Source organism: Fulmarus glacialis, unplaced genomic scaffold (assembly GCF_000690835.1).
Source record: "Fulmarus glacialis isolate BGI_N327 unplaced genomic scaffold, ASM69083v1 scaffold5235, whole genome shotgun sequence".
NCBI lineage: Eukaryota > Metazoa > Chordata > Aves > Procellariiformes > Procellariidae > Fulmarus > Fulmarus glacialis.
Window position 1 is genome coordinate 1 of NW_009211020.1, and position 15,030 is coordinate 15,030.

The following is a 15,030-nucleotide window of genomic DNA, read 5'->3' on the forward strand; positions in this document are numbered from 1 at the left end:
AATGATTCTATGATTCTATGAAAGAGAACATACCTTTATTTTGACATGGGCTGCTCCTGTTTTGCCTTGCATATTTTTCTAATACATTGGATAGGATTTGATTTTTTAATCCTAAGGCTCTTGGATTTCAACACTGGAAACTCAGACTTGTGCGTGCTAAGCTGAATACAAAAAGCCACTACACTGGCCTAAAAGATGAGTGAAATGGTCCCACAGTTTGCTCTTCTCAGACTCCAACATTCCATTCTATAAAGCCTAGGACTGCAGAGACACTGCCTTCCTTAGGAATACTGATAACACATCTTTATAGCTGTATTTTCTTGATACATAGTTCTGTAGCTGACAGAAAGAGCAGCGTTCAAGAGTGGTTAATGCATTGCAACATCCTAAGTTGACTGACTAAAGTACTGTGCAGGACAAAGGGTACAGGGCTTGCATTAACTCCCACTGAATCACAGGGTTGGATTCAAGCATGTAACACTATCCTACAGACTGCATCTAACACAAGTATCCTGCCCTGGCTGATGATGTGACTACGTCTACTTTGCAATTAGAGATGCGAAGTCAGCACGAGCAGACACAATGGAAATCCAGTGGCATGGACTCTATCAGTCTGTCTGCCTACTGCTAGCCTGTACTAAGTCCATACCAGTACATTCTTACTTCATTATCAGGTGAAAGCTACCTCAGGCGTGCCTGCATGCAGTACAGCCACATGTCCACAGCCCACAGCACACACAAGTAATAAATAAGAATTGCCCTGAAGGAGAAGAAATGGAAGTGGGTGGTGTTTGTAGGTGCAAAGCAAACTCAGGGAAGTCTGAAAGCAGAAAGTCCAGAATCAAGAGGACAGGGAGGACCTCCCAACTCCAATGTGGATGTGCCCCGGATTAGAGAAAGGCAAATGCTCTCGGGCAGCACATAAAACATGTCCAAACCTGGAATTTTGTAAATATTTTCTCAACTAAAGTATTCATATGTAGTTGGTCAATACATATAAAAAACTGATTTAACTGATGGCATTTTTTTCTCTAAAAAGCATGAGCCATTGTTCATGAAAAACTAATTCTTTTTAACCATCGCTTTAAAGTCAGATGTTTTTCACATTTTCATTTGCTTCGTATTTGCATTCTAATATTTTGTTTTAGAAGAAAAACTTTCTGTAACACTGGAAGAACAATACTACAGCCCCAAAAAGCTCATACGAACCTAAAAATATTAATTTTAAGCATTTCATTAAACAAAATAAAAAATGTGAGAATTAACAAACAACACTGCACCACATGATGCAAAACACAGCGTCAGTGCCCAGGGTGGCAAGTGATAGCAGGAAAGCTGTGTGGCAGAAGTAGTAGCAAGCGCAGCGAATGATAATAATGAAGAATCTTCTCGGTAAAGAAGACCATTATCAACACTATGAAAACACAACAGCAAACCTCTGCAGAGCGTGGCCTGCGCAGAACCAGACTCTTTGGATAAAAGAACTCAGATGAGGAATGCTGTCATGAAACACAAAAGGGAAAAAAGAGTGAAAAGGAAAGCAGTTTCCCCAGCTCAGTCGTTAAGCTCTTTTTTTCAGTCAAGTCACTAATACCTACTTGCTAGATAATAATCTGTGCATTGTAATATCTATGCTACTTATTAATCCCTGCAGAATCATAAACCACCAAACCACCAGTTGTAAAAAATCCTAAGCAATGTATATTTTTAACATACATATGGTTGCTTTATTTTCTGCTTGTTTTGGCTTTGTAATCCTCCACAAATATCCAGTGGGAGGAAGATCTAAAGCAACTGTTGTTTTTATGAACTCCCTTCTCAGATCTGGACCAGCTAGAGTGCTGATTAGTTTATGCCACAATTCAGTCACTGAGAGAAAACAGAACTTGCTGAAAACTTCTAAAGCGACTTCAATGATAAAAGGGCTTTTTGTTTTGTTTTGCTTTATAGGGAAAGGAAACCCAGCAGAGCAAAGAGGCCAAGTCACTGGCTTTTTGCAGAATCACCAGAAAATCTAGGCCTGACCCTGAAAGTGGCTATATCATCTATTTGTCAACTCACAAACCAGATTCTGATTCTCACATCAGGTCTAAGTGTATGTCATCAAGAAACTGAAAGTCAATCAAAGTACAGTTCATAATTTAGTGGTGACATGTTCAAATAGCACATAGTTCCCCCAGTTTCATTTTTTTCTGTACCTACCTGTTTGCTACTGCCTTCATTTGAATCAGCAGAATGAAACGTGTCAAAGTAATCGAAGTGAGCTCAAACTGATTTTAAAATAAGATGTCTGACTTTGCACTGGAGTAGACAGAGACTATCTGTGACGTACAGTTGAAGCTAAAAATTCTCCATCTCTCCAGCTAGCTTCAGTACAGTGCAGTTTTCAATGCCTTTTTAAATACATATTAAATCTCTGCATCAAAGCTCGCATCCAGGAACAAGGCGACCTTGGATAGCTGTGCCATAACATTTCTCAGATGTTCTCTTAATATGCATTCTTTCGCTTCACTTCATTTTCCTGCAACAACTCACTTAGGCAAAGTCTTGCAGGTAGATTAATTCATTTACTTCACTCACTTCAATTAAAATTAGCTGAGGGGGAAGAAGACTGACATGCTTGAATGTGTGACGTTAAAAAGGAAAATATTTGAAGAGGACTTTGGCCATTTCCATGGGGAATGGAAATAAGCCAACTGATTTATAAGGTCAGCTGGAGAAGGTTAGTAAGGGCCGCAGTGTAGTCAGGAGTGCTTTGATAAGACTCTTGGGTCCAAGTGAAAGGGAGGTATTGTACCCCAACCATTCACTACAAAGCACAAGCGTTCTGACACTTAAGCAGGGCCAAAACACTGTCTTACATTCAAATTATTAAATGAGGAAGAAAATCCAGTCCAGCATAATTTTCCATTTTCTTATGGAAAGTCAGGAGAGAACAATGTGCGAATGCTGGATGGTACCTACAGTGATGTTTGGCCGTGCTAGATCCCATGCCCATCTAGGGCCAATTATACTTCTGTATTATCAGTACAGCCCCCACTAACATGAACGCTACTCAACAAGAATTTATCTGCACACTACCTATGATCATAGTAAATTCTCTGCAGGGGATGTTTTACAGACCAGTGCACCTGAACAAATTCTAAAGGACGTGACTTCCTGTCAATGAGGCACACATAAAACACAACCCAGAGGATATCCTACATATTTCCATGCCTGTACCTCTTAGTTTCCTTGTCTGAAAGACATTTTATTCATATACAGTCTCTAATATTCATACCCAGAAAAATTATCGAAGTTCAAAGGACCAACTGAGACATCAAAAAGAGTAAATCGAACAGAAGATTAATTAGTGAATATGGGCTTAGCATTGCCTGGTGCATGCAAAAAGCCAGGCTCCAGCATTTATCAGGGCAGCATTATTGCCATCAAGGATTTGATCCAGAAAGTTTGTCTAGATATGCCCTCCAAGGGTAACTGTAGCTGTTCTTGGCATTCAAATTAGGATCACTTTAGGCTGGGGCTTATTTGGATGGCAAAGGAAGAAGAGTCCATATTGTCTAAATGCTGTAAATAACCACACAGAACAGGGGATAACTATAGAGCAATTATACAGATGTGCAAAAATACTAAAATATATCATAGCATTTGCCCTGATCACATTTTCTCCTTAAGAGTCTCTCTCACAATAATTGAGATATGAAATTAAGTGTTTTAGTGACTTTGCCATGTCTTTATGTCAGTAAATGATACTATCTTTAAGGCAGTGCACTGAGACAGGTATGTAAAGGTGGTGAGCCTAAAAAACAGAGCAATACCTCTGAAGTGCCTCCACTGTTTATTCTGCCAGAGTGGTGACAGCTATGCGAAAAAACCATGGGAAAATTCACTCTTCTAAAAACAGCATTCAGTTATTGTGTGGGCAAAATATCTGGTGCGTCATTGCCACAAATTCAGCTTACCCGTAGCTTATCTTCAGTCTTAGTGGATTGCTTACAGTCGGGATGCCAGACAGTGGAACCTGAGGGAAGTAAAAAACCATCTTTATTCAGAGTAAAGCAGATGACTTCCGGTCATGACAAGTCAGTTATTAAAGAGAATCCCTTCTTCCCAGACGGTGAATCTGTATAAACTATGCAAGTAATTCACATTCAATTCTAGCTCATGGGAAATACAAGTGAAACAAAAAAAAAATATTCAAATCCTTGGCCCACCTACAGCAGGCTCTTCCTAAGGCTGTCAAAGCACTTTGCACACATTCTTAATTAAAACTCGAAGAGCCTCAAGCAGGAAGTCAGCAAGCACCAGCTGGAGGAACTGAAAGACAGAGGGTTTCTCTGGGCAGGATGGAGGGTAAGAGCCAAAGAACTGGGTCATGATTACCTGATCTGTTCTCGCCTTATGTACTGCACCACATGTAAAAAGGAAGTCCTGACTATAAGTCCATTAATACTGGGAAAGTCCTATGACTTCCTTGAGCAATAGGTGTCATATTCAGTTACTGTAAAGTATTACTCAGATCACCTCTCCCTGCAATTATGCAAAATGCAACAGGAAAAGCAAAATTAGAAAATTCACAACGCAGCAAAGTCAGGGCTGTATCTCACCCACTGCACTAAGCTAGAGGGGCCAGTATGATGCAGTTGGTACAAAGCAGCATGTGAAAGAGCCTCTCTGTAGATCACAGTGTACCATACTTGCAATTGGCACACATATAATTTCTATCCCTTGCTCTGCAAGGTCAGTGGCATGTGTTGCACTGGCATTTCCTCATGGTATATTCCATCTACACATCCTACTAAAAAAGGCAAAGTCTCTTCTGTTTGTGTCCCAAAACATGGGATTCTCTCTTATGCTGTAAAAATGGAAATATCCAGCTGTCCCCAAGGGCTGAGCAGTGTCAAGGGCAAGGAGCACTTCCATCCCATTTCAGTTCTTCTTTGGAACCGAGTGTAAACTGTGGTCACTGCTGGGAAGCTGCTGGCAGGTATTAGCCAAGTTGAAATGGAGCAGAAGCTGATGATGGTTTTTAACACTGACTGCAGCTGCAGTCAAATTCAAACTTCATTCCAGTCACCACAAAGCCAATACAGCGCCTTGTCTGTCTGCAGGGGGGGGAACGTCACCTCTTCACTCTGTCCACAAAGAAACCAAACAGAGTGAAGTCCACATCTCCTGCTGGTGACTAATAGCTCAAGCGCAGTCAGAGGAAATCCCACCCTCAGAGCCCAGGAGAGGTGTGGGTCAGGGTCCCTGGAAATTTTGCTCTAACGAGCCCTTACATGGCTAAGTACAGAAGTAAAGACCAGCAGACTAATCATCATCAGAAGACTGGAGAGAATGCTGTGACTCTGGATCAGGGGTCTGAGATGTTTGGCTTTGAGTCTAAGCCGAGGAAGAAGAAACTGTCCATTTGGCAGGGGGGAATGATCAGACAACAGGGAGAAGTGTACCAACAGCCTTCTCTGTAAACAAACAGCAGCCTCAGAGCCAGGATCCCACAGAGCCTGCGAGATCAGGAGAGGAGCATGCCCTGTGCATTTGCTTAGGAGGTGAGACAGATCCAAGCACTCAGGAGGAAGGGAGTTCATGTTATAAGGCTGATGAACTGAGACTCAGAAGGTTTAGGTTCAATTCTCAAATTCAGCTGTGAGCTTCCTGTGTGACCCTGAGAAAAATTATCTCTGTTCCTCTGTACCTCAGTTTCTTCTCTATTAAATCATCCCCACCAAGAAAGAAAAAGCTGTCACTGCACTTTCTGGCAGTATTTAGCACAAACTGGCACAATTGTAGTGACACCCCAGGAGAATGCTGGAGCTGCTGAAAGTGAACAAGAAATGCAAGGGAGTCTGGATGTCATTTTCATGGTGAAACTTAGCTAAGGGTTGTGAGGGGTGTTTTTTCCCCACAAAGTGATAAAAGGTTTGAAATATGTGAAATTTAAAAACCCAAATCAGGTAGAGCAGGCTTAAGAAGTTAAATGTAAATATTTTTCATGATCTTGAACTCTGAGCCACCTACAACTTGTAGATTTTATTCATCCAAACTTGTCAATCTATTTTGAAATGCTTGCAAACTCTCAAGGTGCATCGCCACTCTTTATCCTACCAGAAACAGTTCAGCAAATTGTGGTTATTCCCATTCTTAACATATGTTTGCTCACTTGGCAGACACCAATGAACATGTTCATTTATTCAGCTTTTTACTTTGCACGTACCATTGTTTCAACACACAGATCTCTCAAAATCAGTAACTCAGGCTATTATTTACACATAGAATAAGGCTGAAAGCCTGTGTGAAAATCAAGTGAAGCATCCTTCTAAATGCTGAGCAGCATCCTAGCTCAGCAACAGTCTTCTGGGGCAGTCCATATAGTAATACATTACTAAGAAGTCAATGGGAAAGACAAAGTTTCTGATGATGCTTCCTTTTCATTTTCCTGTGTTGGAGCAGGGCAGAGCCACAGTGCTTCTGCTAACATCATTCAAACCATCCTTAACATAGAAAGCCCCAAAACAGACAGCTTGTTTTTCTATTTTCTCCTTTTGCAGGTTTCCCACACATTTCTAATACAAGTAGCTACCACAAACCCGCCAGGCTCCTCTATTATACAAAGCAATACCAACACAGTGCTTTCATGTCCTGTGGAGAGGACAATTAGAAGTGAGATGGAAGCTGCCCTTTTTCATATATTTTATCAATAATGTGATTTTCATTCTAGCTTTAGTGTTCTGGTGTTGTATTTTTATTTCAGAGAAATGCTTGGAACGCTGTTATTCTGCACCCTAGGGTAAATAATTTGGATGGAGTCAGGATATACATTTCAGCTGAGAGCTTTGCACAGGAAAGCCTTTTAGGTCCCTTACATTTACAAGCTTGCTGAATTCAGCAAGGAAATCTTCGGCAGGACTGTCTGGAGCACACTCAGCAATAACATTATTCAGAAAACAGCTTGTGAACAATAAAGCAATGCAACTTGGGCTGCTCCTCTGAGACAGAGTGAGCATGAACAACATTAATTGACAACCACAGAAAGGGAGATTACAGCCAAGAAGAGAATGATGGCAGATCAAGGAGCCAGGTGTCTCTCCTCTCCTCTTTCATATCATCTGAACTTGGCCAGGACAAAACCTAGCCTTGTTTAAGTAGAAGCAATGCTTTCTGTCTTATTTGGATCTGCAGAAATTTACACCACAGCCTGCCCAATCAATATGAACTCCAACTCTCTGCTAGACTGGTACAAATGGAATCAGTTGCGAACAGCTGTTATTAATAACAGCAAAGGATGAACTGATGCTCACCTTGAACTCTGCCTGTACTTTATCATACCATGATGTGAGGAAATTACAAAGATTACAAGTTTTCAGATGCTGAAACTGCTACTTTCAAATTAGTCTTTCCAACTTGCTGTCAGAAAGCAATACTTCTATCCAGCCCTCTTTCAGCCTCTCCTCGCTCTTGCAATGCAGAGCTGCTAATAACTTGATATCCAGTTCTGTGCACAGCTGGAATAAGATGACTAAGGTATAAGGTCAGTGAGAGATGAGAGAGATGGACTCGTAGGGAGGACAAACTACAAAATAACACAAGTTAGCTTCAAAGGAATTCCTTAACAATATTATCTTATTTTGGAATTTCTCCAGAAAGAATCTCTCCTCAGGATTTCAAGAGATGGCTGTTACCACACTGTCATAATTTTTTTCCTATTCTTTTACAGTCCTTTCAGGTATATCAAGCAAGTTTTCTAACAGAAGCACAATATACAAAATCCCAATATGTATCTGCCTTTTTCATTTTGATTTCTGGCTTGCATAAATGTTTATTATACATCTTTCTACCAACAGTAATTAATACTGCAGCAAGTAATAAAAATAACTGTAGCTTAACAGTTAATGTGCTACCTTCTGGGAGAGTAGGTGGAATTCAGATCAAGGATACTTTTCAATCAAAGAAAAGAGCACATTCTTTTTTACGTGAAAAATCATGAAAAAAAATGTGCTTGGCAATACCCGGGAGTGTAAGACTGTTGATAAGAAAGATGAGATGAAAATGAACATAGAAGAAAGAAGTGACTGTAGAAAGACATAAAAATAAAGTATATGGGAATATAAAGAGACATGTGACCAGATAAAGGGGAAATAGGCAAGGCAAGCAAATATGATTAAGAACTGGAGGAGACAATCTGTCAATGCACATGGGGAATGAGATCTACGTGATTCAAAACAAGCTCACTGCAGTCTTTGGAAGTTTTTCCGTTCCTTTTACAGTTTGGAGTGTGGTCCAGAAGAGCAGAGAAACTGATCAGCAGAATTCAGGGGAAACCCTCTAACTTTGACTGGAATCTTGTATACCAGTCTGTGTGCTAAGCTATCTGTGAGATGCCAAATTCAGAGGTAGCCTGATAAATTTCATTTTTGCTACACAGCTTTTGAAACACAGTCTGCCTCAGCTAGGCTGCAGAGTCACTGCAAAGCCACCATTATGACCACCCACTAGGGTGAAAGGGTTTCAAGTGAAAATGTATGAGAACACTGTAATGAAGATAGGAGGGCTATAGTCCTCCTTGGCCATATTACATGGAGATGGTTTATAAACTCCTGAGGTTTGTGACAGAAAAATTACAAAGTCTGATTTTCTTGTTTTGGAATGGAAACATCCTTACCTTGCAGATACATTTCTTCTCCTTCCGTGAACATTTGGTTGCACCTGCTGCATCGTGCACAGCTTGGATGATAATGCTTGTCACCTGCCTGAACAAAAATAAAAAAGGGAAATGAGGGATCAATGCATTGCACTGCTTTGTGAGCACTCATTATTTGCTGACAGACCACTGCCATTTTTCTTCTAGTTCACCTGTTACGATACAACATGGCCTTCATGATGTGACAATAGCTATGAGAATGTAAGATCTGCCATACTGCTTCCATTCAGAGGTCTATCTAGTCCAGTATTGTGTCCTCAACAGAGGCCAGCAGCGACTACGTGGGGTAAAAGGCTGTAAGAAACAAGACAGTGCAGAACAGCCTTTCCTCTTCACACCTTCCCTTTCAAGTAATCAGTGGTTTAAAGATTTCCTGGCTAGAGACTACGTCAATCTATCTATTCTCTATGGTTTGCCCAACACCTTTTTACATCTCCATCTATCTAACAGTCCAAGGCAATGAACGTCACACTGCAGTTAGATATTTGTGTAAACCTGCTGCCTCCTCATTTTGTCAAACAACATGTATTTTCTCAATTGCCCCATTATTATGGATGAATTTAAACAATGGACGACAGTTTTCAACCTGCCATTTCGTTTCTTGGCCTTCTTGCTGACACTGCTGATATCGGCATTAACAGAGAGAACTTTCTAGAGCCACTTCTGGGACCATTAACTTAATTCACAGATGCCTGACTTCAGAAGCTACACTAGCACAGACAGCATGAGTTGAATTCGAACTACTGATGTAAAGATGCTAAATACTCTAGATCCTATTACCCAAATCTAAATCCACTGAGCCATTCATTCTCTTAAATACTTTGATACCCATAATAAAAAAAGCTGATCAGATATCAGGCCTACAAGGACAAGAAAAATCAAGGCACAGATATTAATGTGATTTCTTTTTCTTAGAAGACCAAAGCGACCAATGTATTAACTTCCTTGCATCAGAAACTAAGCATGCAATGTCCGTATCAGGCTTTTTTAATCGAAAAGTAATTAATCCTAGAAAATGACCCTTAATAGTGACAAGTAATGAATTCTAAAAGTCTTTAAAATTGTATCTGGCTTTCCAAAAAAGTTAACCTCAAATCCTTTTTCACAACATATGCCTTATCCACTGAGATGTTATACGCATAAAATATGTTTACTCTGTAGCTGACTTGTAAAATGTCATCAAATCCATTTCCTACTTCATTATACTCGAGACTGTAACATTACTAAATTCAACCTTTCCTTATGTCTATTGAGATGAATAACAATGTATTTTTGGTTCACATTTGACATTGATTATACGGGCTTAGTATTTAAAAGTATTTATATGACATGACGAAGTATATGAATTAAAGTACCTGACAACAAACAGACAACCAGATCTACCACCCAGCCCTTCTACAGGTAAAGTTGCACCATTTAATTTTAATGATCTCATTTGTTCCTGCCTTAGTAGTGTAGTACCTGGGTTTGATTTTAGGGAAGGTTGGGAAAGGTAGCTATGAATAGAGACAGTGGTGTTTGTGGACATGACTACTTATCTTTCATTATCACTAAGAACAATTCCCGTCCAGGAATTTCAGCAATACAAGGCCAGAGAAGAGGACTCAGTGTGCTGTTAATCTAGCCGTACATTTACTCTTCAGTTGCAAAAAGCTGCACTTCTCTTACTCAGATACTGCCTTTGCTGTGGATTCCTGCTCCTTTTAGGGCAGCATCCACCAAACAGGGAGACTAATGTGATTTAGTATTTCTTGCACAGCAGATTTAGACCCATCAGGCAAAAAAGGGGCTCTGGTAAAAGGGAGAATGAAAGGTCACTACAAGATATGTCTATTCAATGAAGAAAAGCTAATGAGGGAGGAAACACAGAATTGATGCTTGACTTGCAGCAACAAAATCAATATTGAACTGAGAAGGAAAAACGCAGTTAATGCTCATTCTCTTTCTATCATTTTCATTACCAGCTGTCCTCTTCGTCTCCGACTCTCTCTAGCAATTATTTAACCCCTGAGGTGTCCCATCAGTTCCATTCAAGACTGGAATTTAAGAAAAAGAAAATGAAGAAACTCTGAATGTATCTGAAATGTAACGCTGGCATCAAACCACATTCTGATCTTGAATGCAGATGTTCAAAGAACAGCTACTTGTATATATATGCAGCTTAGGGCTGTGAATACTGAACAGGGTTCAAAGGCAGATCTCAAATTCAGACAGCTCAGCACTCAGCAGAAGCCGACATCCTTTTCTGCACTTTCTGCCTCACGCAAACAATATTGTGTATACAGAGGAACCACAATTTTATCTGTGTTCGGTAAAAAAAAAAATCACAACTTTTGAGCATTCCTAAAGTTCTTCAGCAGAGTGGGGCCCACAGAGCTGCTTGTCATAAGTGATTTCAGACGTAAATGGCAAAAATGGCAAATCTGATGTCCTGGGAACCGCTCCCAGTTAATGACATATAAAAAATTCCTAAGAAGGCTGAATCACAGCCAGAAAGGATCTTCTCCAAACAGAAAGACAATAATAGAAAAATAGATTTGAAATAATAAAACAGGAATCTGGGCTCTGCCTGTCTCATCCAACTAAAGAATATCTCTGCGGCACAACTGTGCCGTGGCTTAACAGAGCGCAAATGTTCTGTAGGTACGTGGATTTTTCTGAAATAAAATTCATAGCTTCTCAAAAGGTATTCAGTAGGGTAGTTAAGTAGCTACATAGTCTGAACTGGAAAGAGTACAGAGCCTGTTATATATTAATTAACCTCTGAGATATCCCACCTGAGGTGGGATTGTGTCCTGTGAGATGCTTACCAAATTCCCAGACACAAAGGACTGAAACCTTTGGACATAAGTATTATCAGATGAAGTAGGTTTTAGAAAGAAATAATTCCCTACCAAGCATCCTGATGTGCATCTAAGGCAATGTAGTTTTAAGAAGGGTAGTTAGGATCCAGCAGAGATATCTATATTGTGAGAGGACCACAGCATGTGGACAAAGAAAATCACGATTCACACCTGCACAGTTTCAGCTTCTGTTCTTCCAGTCTGGCCTTTGAGGTGTGGTGGTTTTGGTTTGTTTTGTTTTTGAGATTTGTTTGTTTGTTTGTTTGTTTTTGTTTGTTTAGAAACAAGAAAGCCATATCGCACCTATGTTTTAATCAAATGCTGCATTTCATTGTCATAAATGAAAGGTGCCAATCCTCTGGGTTTTGTGTAGCTACTCTGGCAGTCCTACTCCAGGCTTCTGAGTTTCCTGTTCCTTGTTTTGCAGTTAATTCACAATAACTTTGATCAGTTACTTCTACCAGCTTGATCCTAAAAGGGTCTGTATCCGGTCCATCTAATGCTAATATTAATGAGTCTTTCACTTGCTGTGATCATCCGATAAACATTCCACTTATTTTTCTCCTCATCACAAAGCTTTTCTTGAGGATCCTTTAGAAAAAGGCACCTGGATTCAAGTACTCATCTGTTAATTGCTATAAGCAATTTACATGTTTTTAAAAGCCAGGCCATTTATAGGAGAAACAAATCCAGAATTCATCATAATATTATGTGTAGACCTGTGGCCTCTCTGAAGATTTTTTTCCTGGAAAAACTTCTAATATGCTACTGTCAAGAGAATATAGTTTAAATGATGTACACGTGTCTCTTCAAAACAGCGAGAGACTGATTTCAAGTTTATTGGATCTTTCCCCAAGCCTGAAACAACTGGCCAAATTTTAGCCTACTGTGAGTGATGATGAATGAACACCACGCCCCAGATAACACAAGCTTGCTAAGCAGAAGCGCTAACACATCCTGCACTGGAGAGGTTTTGGGGGAGTTACATACCACAGCAGCTGCAGTTGCTGAATGCTTCTAAACCAGTTTCACGAGTTTTCTGCCTCAGTAATGCTTCTACGACTCAAGAAGTAGAAGCCTTTCTTCGGTGGGTATCCACTGGAAAACAATCTGCATCTCAACTAACTCAAGGCTAATCTTGCCATGCCTGACTTGCTGTAATCATCTGAGAAAACTAGTTGCTAAAAATCAGCCATTTACAATGTATTAGGAAAACCTTTTGGATCTACAAGGGGATGAAATATTCACACTTTTTAGAGATTTGGTCTTGCTCAGCTCTCAGGCTACTAAACCCTCATTCAGTATGGCCAATGTGCAGCTTCCCGTAATCTTACGCTGTGCTGTGGACTGTAAAGCTTGTATCTCAATCCTGTTGGCTGTAGCAAGTAGCATTAATTCAGTGCACATTTGCCCTGAACATACTTCAGCTGAGGTGCAAGAGGGTTACAGTCACTTCCTTCCCACTATGCCTAGCTCTACTTACCCCTTCTCAAGTTCACCTCATGTCCAGAAATCCCTTACAGTTAGCTTTGCTACACAAGGACTCCTCAGGTGGCATCCTGCACCCTGCAATCAGCAACAAATCACTTTCTTGTTCAAAATACGCCTATGCAGCCACTAGTTTAATCTATCATATTGCTTCTGATCCCTTCTGAATTATTTCAGCTTTAGTTGAGGTCTTCAGCACAATACAAACCACCAAGTGCAACTATGACCCAATCCTTAGAGGACTGTCCCTAAAATAAGTAATGTAAGTAAGTAAAGTAAAGTAAGCTGAATTCATTGCTGAAAATACCTTGGTTTTGCTTAGCTAGAAGTGCTAAAACCAACCAAAATAATATTGAACATCATTACTCTTACTTGGCATACAAATTCTTAAATGGAATTGAATGAATTGACAGCGAAGTTTCTTGTCAAATGAAATATTAAACCTATGTGTTACTGTCACTGCTTATAAATTCTTTGTTAAATCAACTGGCACTTGCATTTGCAGTAGAAGCAAAGAACATCAGTTATCAATTTGTAACAATATACAATATCTTCTGACTTTCCTATTTATCTTCTACCCACACTGACAAATCTAAAATAGGTTCTCAGATTAAATCCCATTTGAACACAGTAGACAGAAAAATATAGATTAAAAACAAGTAGTAGTATATATTCGTTTATTAAATACTTCCAGAGTCTTAGAATTGCACAATGAAGGAACAGTGGCCAAAGGTATATTATAAATGTAATTATAAATGTAAATATATGGATGTTAAATTTGAGTAGCTTTCCATGGTTCTGCAAGTCTCACTTCTGATTCATGGCTGACCAGCGATATATGCGTTCTATTTATTTTCTATATATTACTAAATATATCTACTATATACAATATGTACATTATATGCATATTCATGTGCAGAAAATAGGTTTTAACATTGTTTTACATAGTATTAAGGTTTTATTTATTCTGGTAATTTCAAGACTTATACTGGAATCAAGTCTTTAGCAACACTGAGCTTCAGTTTCCCAATCTACAAAGAAGGTTAAATAACATTTAATGTCCTTCATAAAATACTTTGGAGAAACACTACCAAGGAAAACCATTACAGAAATGTATTCCTCATGACCAGTCCTGAGAATGAAACCACGTAATCATCTCTCCTCTAAGGCTTATGAATGATGGTTGGAGCCTCAGTAGTCAGGATTCATGGATGATGGGCTACACAGGGGAGCTTCATGTATATATTATGCAGAGGACATGGCCCAAATAACATTAGCAAAAGTACAAGCTCTATTATGTATTATAACAATACCAAGACCTATAATAATAGTTAATAATGAGAGACCAGATTTTTCATAGATCACCTTTTCAGACTCAGCAGCTATCAATTTTCAGCCTTCTTCCAGCATACTATTCTCTTAAATAACTTCAGCTGGAACATACAAATCCTCCTCAGCTGATTAAACCAGTCTGCAATGCCATTTTAAAAGCCACTGTGTGCTGCCTACAGAGGGCTTTGAAGGCTCCCTCTAATGGAAGGGTAATAACCCTGTACAATTGTCCAGAATGGGGAAGATCCCAGAACACAGCCATCGCATTACACACTGCGTGCATCAAGCTTAGAGAGACCTCTTGCAGTTTAAAAGGTAAACTAAAAGGCTGGGAGGAAAGGAGTTATTTGGAGCACCATTTAAACACAATGCACTGAGGTCCTATAACCCCTTCTTGCACAGCTGACGCTCCAACGCGTACAACATTCATTTGCCTTCTCTTTATCAAGATACCTTTGCGGATCTCCTGAAGCCAAAAGTGTACTGGTACTCACAGATGTCAGGGAAGCCCAACGGTGGGTATCGCAAGAATGATTCCAACCCAGGACTACAAATACAGCTGCATGCAAGCTGATGTAACATGCCCCAGAAACCCAGCATAAGAAGTACCTGCATTGAGCACACATGCAGCTTTAACCCCATGGCAATAGTACTTCAAAAGCCAGG

At 39.8% G+C, this 15,030-nt stretch overlaps 1 protein-coding gene across 1 annotated transcript in view; it reads right to left on the reverse strand.

The window, feature by feature from the left end:
- Positions 1-3,962: 3,962 nt before the first annotated feature.
- The window catches only part of LOC104076476 (actin-binding LIM protein 1), a gene marked incomplete at both ends in the record, with an annotated part of 47,328 nt that continues 36,260 nt past the window's right edge, over positions 3,963-15,030 (reverse strand). Inside the window, 2 exons of the mRNA XM_009577357.1 lie at positions 3,963-4,021; positions 8,663-8,750. Coding sequence (XP_009575652.1) covers positions 3,963-4,021; positions 8,663-8,750 — 147 coding nt within the window. The remainder of the gene's footprint in view (positions 4,022-8,662; positions 8,751-15,030) is intronic.